This window comes from Talpa europaea (assembly GCF_964194135.1).
Source record: "Talpa europaea genome assembly, chromosome: 12".
Taxonomy (NCBI): domain Eukaryota; kingdom Metazoa; phylum Chordata; class Mammalia; order Eulipotyphla; family Talpidae; genus Talpa; species Talpa europaea.
The window spans coordinates 79,621,365-79,634,715 of record NC_140079.1 but is presented as its reverse complement, the minus strand read 5'-3'; the positions used below and the strand labels follow the sequence as shown (position 1 = coordinate 79,634,715).

The window sequence follows — 13,351 nt, the reverse complement described above, 5'->3', positions numbered from 1 at the left end:
AGGGCAGTGGGGGATGACTGACCTCCTGTCTCAGTTCCCCTAACACTGGAGTGTCCCCCCAGATGGGGGCAGCCCAGGGTAAGACAGAGCCACACCACCCCCACTTATTATCCATCACCCAGGCCTAGGGAGGTGGTGCAGAAACACAGGGGGCTGTACCGGTGTTCCTGAGGGTGATGGCCACATTGGGGGACGAGGAGGCAAAGCCTCCACAGGACTGGGCATATAGCTGGATCATAGCTTGGTGCTCCAAAGTGACGAAGGATGGGGTTCTGGGGTGGGAGGAGGACACTGGAGTGAGCTGGGACTCCCATAGTGGGGCCTGTTCAAGAAGGTCAGACTTGGACAGGGAACAAGTTTGGAGGGAACAAGTTTCCAGGCGGTGGGAATATGGTAGAGTTTGCAGACCACTGTCATCACAGTTTACTGAGGGAAAGAAGTGTGACAGCACAGAGCCTTTGTTGCCAGCCCCCCCAAAATGGACCTGTTTATGGAGTGACCCCTGAGTTTCAGGATTGGGGGAAAAATTCCTGTCTGTCACAAACAAGCTGTGTGCCCTCAGGCCCATAAATCCTGCCTGAGGTTTTACGCAGTGAGAGCTGTGACTTGCCTGGTGTGCTGATTACATTCATTTGTTCATTCACTCATCTGCTGTTCACTGAGTACCCACCACATGCCCAGCACTGGGAAACAACCACTTCCACCAAACCCCGGCCTCATGGAGCTGGCGTTCTCAGGGGAAGGGCGGTGTGGGGTTGGCAAGGAATAAGCACTGTGGAGAAAAATAAGCAAAGGTCACGGAGAGCGCCAGCACTGGGCGGGGCAGGAGCACTCCTCAGTAGAGTGATGCCCAGGGAGGGCTATCCGACAAGATGCGTGAGCAGAAACCTGAAGGATGTGAGGGAGTTTGGGGAAAGAACAACGCTGGCAAGTACAAAGGCCCAGGGGTAGGAAATGACCAGCATGCTTTTCTTATCAGCAAGAAGACAGATGTGGCCAGAGCAGAGTGGGCAGGGAGAAGAGTGGCAGGAAATTCGCCTAAGAGGGAAATGGAGGCAAAGCATGCGAGGTCTTGGGGGCATGGGTAGGGCTTTGGCTTTTACGCTCAGTGAAATGGGAGCCATGGCAGATTTTGAGGAGTGGAGCAACTTGATCTGTTTTATGTTGTAGACATCATGACTTAGTTCCTGGGACAGACCGTGGGGTGGGGGCAGGAAGAGACCAGTAAAGAGGCTGCTAAGAGTTACTGGCCAGAGAAGAGGTGATGTGAGTCCTGGAACAGCATCCTGGAGGGCAAGGCATGGACAGGTTGGGTTCTCAGCATACTGCAAAAGCAGAGTGAAGAGGATTGCCCAGAATTCCACCAGGCTTTGCAGGCCCTCAGAGAGGTTACTGAGGGAAGTAAGGTGACTGCAGGCTCACGGGGACCCCACTTCACAGCACATGGCATCCAAGCCACCTTCCCCAGCGCCTGGAATGGCCTTGATACTGCTGTTTGAAGAGAGTGCACGCAGACACACTTCCCAGCAATGCCCACGTCCTCCATTCCTACCCTGAGGCGGCTCCAACCAGCTGCATATTGTAGCCCCCCCACACACCCACGCAGGGATGCGCAGAGCCCCTGGGCACCCTGGGGAGGTGGGAGGGAGGGACAGGTGGGCCCGCTGGTCAGAGGTCAGGAAGTCACTGGCTCTCTTCTCTCCTGCAGCCGCAGGGGTCTGCGATGGGCCGGGAGCCATGAATGGTGCCGCGCCCTGTCCCGCCGCCGCCCCGGTGCCCGACTGGCGGCAGTTCTGTGAGCTGCACGCGCAGGCGGCCGCAGTGGACTTCGCGCACAAGTTCTGCCGTTTCCTGCGGGAGAACCCCGCCTACGACACGCCCGACGCCGGGGCCTCCTTCTCCCGCCACTTCGCCACCAACTTCCTGGACGTCTTCAGCGAGGAGGTGCGCCGCGTGCTGGTGGCCGGGCCGGCGCTCAGGGGGGCGGCGGGGCACCCCGACGCCATGGAGCCCGAGGCCGCGGCACCCCCGGCGCTCAAGGCAGCGTCGTACGGCCACTCGCGGAGCTCGGAGGACGTGTCGGCGCACTCAGCGGCCAAGGCCCGCGTGCGCAAGGGCTTCTCCCTGCGCAACATGAGCCTGTGCGTCGTGGACGGGGTGCGAGACATGTGGCACCGGCGAGCCTCGCCCGAGCCCGACGCCGCCCCGCGGGCGGCCGAGCCCCCGTCCGAGTCGCGCGACAAGTGGACACGGCGCCTGCGGCTGGCCCGGACGCTGGCGGCCAAGGTGGAGCTGGTGGACATCCAGCGCGAGGGCGCGCTGCGCTTCATGGTGGCCGACGACGGCGCCACGGGCCCCGGGGGCGCCGCACAGTGGCAGAAGTGCCGCCTGCTCCTGCGCAGGGCCGTGGCCGGCGAGCGCTTCCGCCTGGAGTTCTTCGTGCCGCCCAAGGTGAGGGGAGGCCGGCGGCTGGGTTGCCAGGGGCTTCTTGGGGGAAGGCATCGCCTGGTCTGGTTGGCCGGAACTGGTATTCGGTGTCAGGAATCTGGGCTGTGCTGCCTGCTCTACCTTTGTCACCTTCCAGCCCGGGTTCTTCACCTGTGCAATGTCAGAAGGGCTGTCTGGCCACAGGAGGGGGTCTGGGGTGCTGTTCTTGGTGTCCTTTGGGGAGTCTGGCTGCCTGCCCTTTTCCTCTTCACCTGGGGCCCCTTGGTGGCTGGAACCTCCCACTGTAAGGGTGACTTGGGGGAATAGGGGACGGGGAAGGGGGTTGGGATGAGGTTGGGGAGTGGGGAGAATTCCCTCAAGGTCTATGCCTGACTGGGTGGGAATCTGCGTGTCTCCATCTTGTCTGCCAGGCTGTAGTCCAGGCCTTACCCGGATTGCCTTTGGCCCGGGTTTCAAAAGTCAGACTCCCCTTCGCTGCCCCCAACATTGCTGCTCACTCAAGTGTACCTCCTGCTCCTGTCCTCATGGCTTCGCCATCAGAGCCCTGGAGGCAGCTTTGACTGTCTTCCGAGATGACAAAGCTGCCTTGCTTGGCAGCCAGGGATAACAAAGAGTAACCTGCTTGCCAAGGCCTTCAACCTAGGGGACAATCCCAGTTCCCGACAAGGCGGGCATCATGGTTCCCAGATTAAGAAAACAAACGAACACTCAGAGAGGGGGTATGGCCTGCCCAGAGTCACTCAGCTGGTGGGTGGCAGAGCTGGGCTAATTATACCCTCCATCCTGGTGGTCCCAGGAATGAAAGGAGCATGGAGGTGGAGCTTCTTGTGCACTGGGAGGTTGTGCTGGTGCAGCAGCTGGCAGCACCCCCAAGAACCACCCGGCCCCCCACCTACCTCTGGGCCCACTCTGTCCCCGGGTGCCTTTAGTCACTCTGAGCCTCTCGCCTCTCTCCATCTCCCAGTCTGTCGGAGCTCAGGGTACCCCTCGCCTCTTCCCACTGGAGGTACAGGGTGTGGGTCTCCAGGGTTGAGTGTCTGTGAGTGAGGTGACATCCTAAGGATTCACTCTCTAAAGACCTTGATCCCCAAATCCCAAGCCTTCCTGAAGGCTTTTTTGCTTGGCTGGGAGCCCACTGTGAGGGCCCTGAGAGAAATCTGCACCATGAAGTCTGTCCAGGGTCACCTAAAGGGCAGGAGCAGAGGCTGAGGGCTCCCTCCCGGTCCTGAGTGGCAGTCCCAGCTGCCAGCTGTAAATAGCATTGGCAGTGCCCTCGGGGTGGGGAGGCAGCAGCTGGTGCCTGCTCCATTAGTCTCCTCCCAGCCCACTCCTCACCCCTGGCTGGAGGCAGGGCTCCTGAGAGTCACCGAGCCTCCCCAACCTCTGAGGAAGGCAGAGGAACCCTATCCCCATGGGCCTCAGATCCTTCTGTGTTTCATGCAAATGTCTGCGTATTCAGGAGTGGTCGCCAGTGGGAAGATGGGTCATACCATGGCTAGGGCTCAGGTCTGGGTTTCCCAAATGTGGCCCCAGGGGCACGAGCCCACAGGGCACCCCTGCCCTCACCCCACTGCCTTTTAGGCCTATTTACTCACACACAGTCCAGATAGGGGCTCTTTCCTGGGATCCTCGGACTTCCCCCTCATGCCACCTATGAATCAGGTGCCCTCACTCTACAGGCAGAGTCTCCTGAAGCTCAGGTACCCTGTAGCCCTCTACCTGGCCATCCCAGAGAATCCAGGGAGCAATGCAGCTGGTCCCCTGCCACCGAGGAACTGATTTTTGCAAGGCTGGATGGTAAACCCCAATGCAGTGAGCACTGGGGGCCCAGGACAGCATTTCTGGAGCATTCATGAGCTGAGTATGCAAAGGCTGAGTCGTGTAAATAACCCCAGGGTAATGGCAACAGTGAGGGACAGCTGGAACAGGGTGAGAAGCGACCAGGCCAGGACAGACAGACCTCAAATGCTGGGCAAAGGAATCAGTACCTCACCAGTGGGAGCCCAGCTGAAATCCCTGGTCCGGGCCTTCACTGCAGACCCCTAGTGCTCCACCCGCTCCAGGACCCTGCCCCTCTGGCTGCTGTGACAGCCTGGCCTGCCGTGGCCAGCCGAGCCCCTTGTCACCACCACAAGCGCAGCCCTGAGCCCACTGGATGGCAGCCAGTGCACCAGGAATTCCCATCAACATGTGGCCCTTCCCTTCCTCTGGAGAAAGTCCCTGTCCCAGAGCCCAAGCCCCTGTTGAGAATCTCAGTCTCAAGCCAATCTTGGGGGCCTTGGGGCATTGGCCAGGCGCCTTAGGACAGAGTGGGGGGGCCAGGCACAAAGTCGCCCTTCCCGGGAGTCCCACCAGCTCACCTTGGTTAAACCCCACTCTGGCCCCTTTTCCTCCACCAGGAGACACCTCCTGACCAACCCAGAAGTCCTGATCTGAGCTTTTTTCTGGAAAGACTGTTTTGAAGGGGAAAGCCAGCATTTTTTTTTTTTTTTCCCTTGAACTAGAATAGACAAGATCACACCCCGCCACTCACCATCCGGGTAAATGTCTAGTGAAACCTTCATTTCAGAGATGTTTTCACCTCTGTGTGTGCTGGGTCAGCATATCAGATGCCCTTCTCACTATGCTCAAGGTCAGAAATGTAAAACCACAGATCTGGTGGGTACACTGGGCAGAGGGGCAGTCTGGGAGGAGTTTGCCCCTCAGGGCTCAGGACTGACTCAGAAATCAGTCCCAGCTCCATCCCTGGCTCGTTATGTGGCTGTTTGGCTCTTGGGAAGGTCTCTGTTACCAAGAAACTCCCTTCACACTTCCCCACTTGTGTGGAGTGCGCCAGGGCTCTCTTACCTCTGGGAAAGGGTCAGGGGAGAGGTTTCAAGAGACCCTGGTATGACTTACGGCCCCTTCCTTTGGCCTCCCAGGCCTCCAGGCCCAAAGTCAGCATCCCTCTCTCGGCCATCATCGAGGTCCGCACCACCATGCCCCTGGAGATGCCAGAGAAGGACAACACGTTTGTGCTCAAGGTGAGCCCTAACCCCCACAGGACACCCCCCTCCAGGGCAGAGCAGTTTACAGTTACCACAGGGGCAGTGAGGGTAAGGGGCCAGCAGCCAGGCATCGCCAGGGAGCTCTAGTGGGGGTGGGAAGTTCCAGGACCCTGCACAGATGGCTAGCTCATAGCTAGGGCCTGTATCTGGGCTTGGGCTCCTGAGCCGAGTGCCCCAAGTGTCCCCATAATCTGCCCTCACCCCACCCCCATTCCCATTTCCTCTTGGGCCTGGTGGAAGCTCCTCAAAGTTTCACTTCCCTCCCTTCCCCTGCTGGAGCCAGCCCACACCCACCCCACAGGCAGGAACTGGTAGCCAGCCTGCAGCAGTTATGCAAATACTCCTGTCACCGGGCACTGGAGTGTGGGAACCTGTCTGGTCCCACAGAGGGCACAAAGGCGCTGAGGGTGGGCAGGAAGGCACCCCTGTGAGTCTGGGACCAGCTTGTCCTTTTCCCAGGCCACACATCACTGTCACCCGGGTGGCTGCTCCAGTTGCTGAGGACATAGCTCCAGGCTAGGACTGTGACCCTGTGTCTCCTCAAAGGACTAGAGGCCATCTGAGGCCAGGACCCCAAGGAAGCCTGGTTCCCCCAGAGCTATACAAAGCCCCCGCCCTCCTCTTCAGACTTCTGGTTGGATTTGTATTGTTACTTAACCCTATCTGTTTAGTCATGAACTCACATACTCGTTTAACAAACATTTGCCAACCCCATACCCTGAGTCACCCCAGCCCGGGGGCTCAGGATACAGCTCCTCCCGACTGGCATCCTCATCTGCTGGTGACACAGGTTCAGAGTCTGGGTCCCCACAGCTGAATGGCCATTGTGCTGCTGAGTATGCTCAGGAGCCATGAGGCAGAATGACTCCTGCCAGCTCCAGCCCAGGCCTCAGTTTCCCCATCTGTTCAGAGGGGCTGAAAGTAGTTTCCTAGGCCCCTTCAAATACCGCATTTTAATGGAGACAAGTGACTGAAAGCTGCCAGCAAGCGCCTTGGCATCACAGAGACTAAGTGCTAGCCTGACTAAGTGCTAGACTAAGCGCATTACCTGATGGCTCTGCGCCTCGGTCTTCTCATCTGTACAATGGAAACAACATTACCTCTGTGGGGCGATTGCTCAGCTGTTCCTCGGGTAGATAGTACACCCTGCCTGCCCCTCAGCTGGGACTTTTACCCTCCCCTGCCTCTGGTGCCTGCTTGTCCCAAGGGCCTGGACACAGAGGGAGAATTCCAGGTACAAAGGCATATGCATCCCCCAACTCAGCTGGCCCACTGGCTGTATCAGGGTTGTGATGCCCTTTTATCCCATCGCTGGGGTGAGAGGCAGCATCTTCAGGGCCCGAAGACCTGAGGTTAAGGGGGCTAGCCATCATCCCCGTGACCCCTGAGGTAGGCCCAGGAGGGAGGGACTACACTGCTTACTCTGGGACCCTTGCCTTGTTTGAGGTGGTACCTGATGGATCCCACAGTCTTTAGGGCTGCTTACAGCCCCCAGTGGGAAGGAATGAAATGAGCCATTTGCCCTGTAGTTTGGAGGACCCTGGAGGATTGAGAAGTTTGGGGTGTTGATTGTGGTCTGGACCCCCCCACACCCCGCCACCCCTTCCCCAGGTGGAGAATGGAGCAGAATACATCCTGGAAACCATCGACTCACTGCAGAAGCACTCATGGGTAGCTGACATCCAGGGCTGCGTGGACCCCGGGTAAGTGCCCAAGTGGCCCCCAGAATGGGTAGACAGGGTGGGCACCTGGTAGGGGTGTGCCCTGGGTCCAGCCTTCACAGAGAGTGGCTTCCTGGTGAGGGCAGGGGCTGAGCTTGAGAACTGAGCTTTCCTCATGGTCCTATCTTGGGTGGTGCTGACCAGGATCATTAGTAACCCGCCATCACCTGCTCTGCGAGGCCTGCTCTGCAGGGCCAGGGCCCGGGGAGCTAAAGAAGCCTGGACTAAGTCTTGTCCTCAACCCCAGGAGAGCCTGAGACTCCTGGGAAATGGGCAATGATGGGTTGAGCCCAAAGGGCTGGGGATGAGGGTAGAGGGGAGGGTCCTCCTGATCCAACCCTGACTTGCTACCAAGAGAAGCTTGGCAGAGGTGCTCACACTCCTTGAGGCTTGGAGAAGGAGCAGGCCTGAGCGAGGCAGAAGGACTGGGAGTGGGGGAGGACAGAGAACAGTCTTGGTGGTGTTCTGGGACTGTCAAGGCCTCCTGGTAGCTGGAATGAAAGCTGGTGAGGAGGGGGCTTTGATGAGAGCCCAAGAAGCCAGCGGGTCAGGCCCAGGTTGAGCCATTTCTAGTAAAACACAGAAGGCAGCTGTGGCCAGCTGTGTAAGGGAGAGCAGCGGGGAGGCTGGCGGCTCCATCCAGGACAGTTCCCCAGGCCAGGAGTAGGAAAGGCAAGCAGGTTGGCAGGCTGAGCAATTGGCAGCCGCTATTCAGGCTAATGGGGTGAGCCAAACCCAGGGGGTGGGGGTGGGGCTGCAGCTTTCTAATTAACAGCTTCATTTAAGGAAGCCCAATTAAGGTCCTGAGTGCCTCCCAGGCCCCCTGATCCCCAAAGCAGTTGTAATGCATCCCCTGCCACCCTCCTAGCCATCTGTTCTTCAAACTCTTTTCCCAGCCCCTATGAAGGTGAACCTCACTCTGCAATATTTCTGAGCTGGCAGGGTCCCAGACATCTTGTGTCACAGATGGGGAGAAAAAGGCCCAGGACAGGGAAGGGAGCTGCCCAGGCCCTGTCCAACACCAAGCCCTGCCACTCCTGGGGCAGGGGGGTCTCCATGGGACCCCAGGAGGCCGCTACCCTTCCTGGGCTGGGGGCAGGGGTCACATGCCCTCAAAGAGGACTGCAGTCACTGGAAGACCTCTTCATGTGACCCTGTCATTCACATGGTGGCCACGGAACAAGCTGAGGGTGGTGACAGAGGGACGCTAGCTAAGGCCTGACTCCATGAGCAGCCTGTGGTCCGGGGCTGAGTGCCATGGTGGGACATAGTTGTTCTTTCTGGCCTCCGCAGAGACAGCGAGGAAGACGCCGAGCTAACCTGCGCCCGAGGAGGCTGTCTGGCCAGCCACGTGGCCTCCTGCAGCTGTGAGCTTCTGACAGACGGTAAGTGGGGGAAGAGCTGGCCAGGGTGGCAGAGGAAGGGTCGGAGGTGGTGGTGACTCAGAACTGGCCACACATGATTCTTACCTGCACTTCTCCAGCAGCAGACCTGCCCCGGCCCCCAGAGACCACGGCAGCTGTGGTGACAGCCCCACACAGCCGAGCTCGAGATGCCATTGGGGAATCCCTGGTTCATGTCCCTCTGGAGACCTTCCTGGAGACCCTGGAATCCCCGGGTGGCAGTGGCAGCGACAGCAATAATACAGGTGAAGTGAGAGAGCCTGCTCTCCCTGCCCCTCCTGCTTCCACCCCTACCCAGGCCATGGCCCCCTGGCTCCCTCCAAAGCTTTGCCTCTGATATTTCATCCATTGGTCCCCTTGCACAGCACCTCAGTAGTTGTGGCTTTTGTAGGCCAGTCTGGCACATGATTCCTTCCACCAACCTGGCTTCAACAGAAAATGCTCATAGAAAGGGGTGCCAGAAAGAGGGTCAAAACCAGGCATTAGGGGCAAGGAGACTTGATTGTTCCCAGATTTCTTGCTGATTTAGAGAGTGACAGAATAGTCCTCTCTGCCTCAGTTTACCTCATATTCTTAACTAGTGGTTTGGGCCAGCTCCCTGCCTTTTTCTAAAATTATTCAATTCTCATTTTATGTGCAAAACCCCATCAAGACTTTGCATCTCTTCTCTTATTTGTTTGCTCCCCCACACCCTCATGGCCCTCATACTATTATCTCTCTCCAGGGGAGGAGGGTGCAGAGCCAGAGGCCGAGGCTGAGCCTGAGCTGGAGCTCTCCCACTACCCCTGGTTCCACGGGACGCTGTCTCGGGTCAAGGCGGCCCAACTGGTGCTGGCGGGCGGGCCCCGGAGCCATGGCCTCTTTGTGATCCGCCAGAGTGAGACTCGGCCTGGGGAGTACGTGCTGACCTTCAACTTCCAGGGCAAGGCCAAGGTAAGTGAACATGGGAGTCAGAGAGGGTCAGCAACCATCCTAGGGGATGGGCTCTGAGGCATCGCTGGTGCTGAGGCTGCACCTGCACCCCAGGAGCAGGTTCCGTGAGCTCGGTGTAGCAGAACTCCCCATGGCCAGGTCTGGCCATGCTCACTGAACCACTGTACTTCCCACATCTCTGTGGGCACCTGTAAGCCCCAGATGTGAGGCATCTCCCTTACCCCCATGAGGAAGCCAGCCACCTGTTGGTGGCTGAGCACTTGGGCACCCGAGTCCTACTGAGGGTTTCACTTTGACCCTGTGCATTGGGAACCACATAACACCAGGGTTTCGAGGGCCTCCACCCAGAACCACCTCAGTGCAGGGCTGCGGTCGACCAGGTCTTTCCTGTCCCCCACACTAAGTTCCTGGGGGCCGATCCCCCAAACAGCACCTCTTGGGCACCTCCCCTCCTGGGCCCCACTGCAGGCAAGGCCTGGGCTCAGGCTGAAGGACTGTGAAGGGGACTGTACGCAGGGGGCCCTAGGGAGCTGGGCATTAGGGGACCTGGGGAGACAGAGGAGGTTCCTGATCCCACCAGCCAGAGTAGAAGGCGCCCTTGACCCGAGACGTGCAGTGGAGGGAGAGTCCTTGGTGGGAATACAGGTGGGAAGGGTGAGCCACACAGGACGCTGCAAAGGTGTGGGGTGCCTGCCGGTGGGCTCTCAAGAACACTGTGTGCTGATAATGACCTACGGCATAAAGGAAATAGGACAGAAAAGTCAAATGTGTGTGTGTGTGTGTGTGTGTGTGTGTGTGTGTGTGTGTGTGTGTAGGGGCAGTTACAATGCAGCTACAATGGGCAGGAACCTCAATTCCGCCCCCTCCCATCCTATATTTTCCGATAAGGAAATGGTCCCAGCCCAGGCTCCCAGGACATGGTGCCCCTGAGCTCAGCGTTCTAAGCCCCACTGAGCTCACAGCCCCTCTCTCACCCTGCTCCCTGGGCCTCTCTCCTTGGCAGCTCTTGCCCCACCAAGGAGGAAGCAGCACCTCCCCTGGGACACCTATTTGGAAAGCAGCCACCCTTACAAGTTCCTCTGACAACCAGGCACTTCACGTAGCCCCTGGCAGCCCAAAGTTTATTTCTTGGCCAGCATCACCCCAGGTGGTGTCCCCAGAGGGCCTGGATCTGACTCACACCCAGGTCAGAGGCTAAGATGGTCCCTGCCAGGCACTGTGAGGTATGGTGGGGGGGATGGCAGAAGGCTCCTCTCCCTCCCAGGGCAAGACCAGCCTTGAACTCATTGTGCTGCTGCTCTGTCAGAGTGGAGTAAGTTGTGGAGGGGTAGAGTCAGAACCCCGGATGCCTGCTCAACCACCTCCTGGGAAGAAGCCCTCTGCCTCCCGAGGCAGCTCTTTGCACCGTCAGATAATAAATGTCTCAGCAGTTTTATGACGTTTGTGATGCATCCACCCCCCTAGCACCCCCAACTCTGGCCTGGACCTCTGCCCTAAAAGACCCTGCCAGGATTTGAGACTGGTGGGACCCCAGTATGCTGTTCCTCTGGGGCTTAACCCCAACCCTGAATGCCATTGTTCCTAGGATCTGTTCTCATTCTTCTGCCTCTGCCCCAACCCCCAGGGCTTCTGGCCTTTGTGTCAGAAGCTAGACCAGCTCCCCATTGTAGGCCTGGGGTGACATGCTTGCCCTGAAACTCTTCTGTCACTGCCCCTCACCACATGCCTCCCAGAGACAGCCACTCCTCCTCCTGTGGGGTGCATGGGAGTGCTGAGACCAGACACCTGTGGCTCCTTTCCTGCAGGGCCCACCCCAGGAGAGCCAGGTGTCTCAAAACGCAGTGAGAGCACTCCTCCCCAGTCAGCTTTCCGTCCTTCTGGGCCAAGACTTAGGGGACTAGCCTGCGGGGGTGGAGAACCACACACATATGAGTCCTCCTAGCACTATGCCCTGTATCTACCATGCCCTCTCATTGCCTCAGTTTCCCCATCTCTTAAATGAGGGCTGCAGTCTCTGCCTTCTAGGGCTTTTGAAGGATTAAAGATAGTGGGCGTGAAGGGCATGATAGGGGATCTCCAGGGGTAGGGACAAATGCTTGCTTCCTTCAGCCCCAACCTGGCTCTGTTGCCCTCGCACCCCACTCCACCACAGGAGTGACTCCCCCCAAGATGGGGCTCACATGTCAGGGGCCACAGTTCTGATGCAACCCCATATGGCCTCTGTGACATTGGTCCTCCCACCCTTGAAGGCATTTACCTAGTAGATGACCAGTCCGGGACTCCCCACTGACCATGCCCACCTGTGCCCACAGCACCTGCGCCTGTCCCTGAACGACCATGGGCAGTGCCACGTACAGCACCTGTGGTTCCAGTCCGTGCTTGACATGCTCCGCCACTTCCACACGCATCCCATCCCACTGGAATCAGGCGGCTCTGCTGACATCACCCTGCGCAGCTATGTGCGGGCTCAGGTCCCCCCACCTGGTAAGATTCCCCAGTGTGATGGCTCGAGAAGACAGGTGGGCAGTGGGGGAGGGGCGTCCCTGGCAGCAGCCACCCAGTAGGGATCCCTGGTGGGGCAAGATGAGGGCTTGGGCAGCCGTAAGCTCTGCAGCCATCAGCAAGGCTGGGAGATTGCCAGCCCCACAGGGAGGCCTGAGTGATTCCTGGCTTGGGGAAGGAGGCGCTGGGGCTCAACACAGAGCTGTTGCAGGAAGGAAGTGTTGGAGGTGCTGGGGTGTCTGTCCAGCGCATGGATTGTGCGCCATCTGCTTGCACTGTGGACTATGCCCATGAGTTACTTATCCAGGGAGGTGGGCTGAGCCAACATAGCAAAATCCAGGTCCAGGCTCGCTTGTGAACCCAGATCACCCCGTTGCCCAGAATCTCTGCCTGACGTGCTTGGACAGGGGAAGATGGCTGGTGGAGAGGGGGGGTTTGGTGAGGGTGTCCAGGCTCAGCAATGACCTGCCTGGCGTCCCTTTGCAGACCCTGGACCCTTGCCCAGCGCCGCGCCGGTGCCCCCCGCCTGCTGGAGCGAGCCGGCGGGTCAGCACTACTTCTCCAGCCTCGCCACGGCCGCCTGTCCGCCCCCCTCGCCTTCGGAGGCCGGTGGCGCCTCGTCCTCCTCCGCCTCATCCTCCTCTGCGGTGTCTGTTCCTGGGGTCCCGCGCGCCCCCGATGGGCCGCTCAGCGCGCGCAGCCGCAGCAACAGCGCAGAGCGCCTGCTCGAGGCGGCGGCTGGCGCCGAGGAGCTCGCAGAGGCCGGGCCGGGCGAGGGCGCGCGGGGTCGGACGCGCGCGGTGGAGAACCAGTACTCCTTCTACTAGCCGGCGCGAGCCCCGGGGCGCCCGGCCGGCCGCGCCGCCGCCCACGCGTCCCTAGGTCCAGCGGACGCTGCTGGGCCCAGCCTGGCGCTGGGTGGGAAAAGCAACGCTCTTCAGTGAAGACATAAATGTTATTAAAGAGCCTGTTTTAGGGACTGCACCCAGCTCTCCTGTCCTCCTTTCTTGTGCCCCGGCCTGGGGCGAGCAGGGAAGGCAGCGCCAGCTGAGGCTGTGGTGTGGGACCCCTGGGAGCCCACTCTGGCCTGGGACATGCCGGGCCCCCACCCCCCACCTGTCTTGGGGGACTAAACTCCCGATGGGGCAGGGAGGCCACCTGCAGTACCTGAATGAGGCAGAGATAAAGTGCTGGACCCAAGAGCAGGGCTCAGGGTGTCCCCGGAGGGTATAGGAATTGGGGTAGAGGCCTTTTAATGGAACTATGAGCAGAGGCTTGGGGCAGGATGGAGGGATGG

The 13,351-nt window shown here is 59.3% G+C and overlaps 1 protein-coding gene across 3 annotated transcripts; it reads left to right on the top strand.

Moving 5' to 3' along the window:
- Positions 1-1,704: 1,704 nt before the first annotated feature.
- SH2B2 (SH2B adaptor protein 2) lies at positions 1,705-12,881 on the top strand (the record flags this gene model as incomplete). Of its 3 annotated transcripts, none has more annotated exons than XM_084248775.1 (8): positions 1,705-2,451; positions 5,370-5,471; positions 7,107-7,198; positions 8,510-8,601; positions 8,700-8,864; positions 9,344-9,552; positions 11,865-12,036; positions 12,541-12,881. In XM_084248775.1, 8 exons carry the CDS (start codon positions 1,738-1,740, stop codon positions 12,879-12,881), a joined length of 1,887 nt encoding a protein of 628 aa, XP_084104901.1. The 3 variants fall into 3 exon arrangements, with proteins under 3 accessions (XP_084104901.1, XP_084104900.1, XP_084104899.1); XM_084248774.1 differs by having other exon boundaries at positions 1,738-2,451; positions 8,706-8,864; XM_084248773.1 differs by having other exon boundaries at positions 1,738-2,451; positions 8,703-8,864.
- Positions 12,882-13,351: the final 470 nt, after the last annotated feature.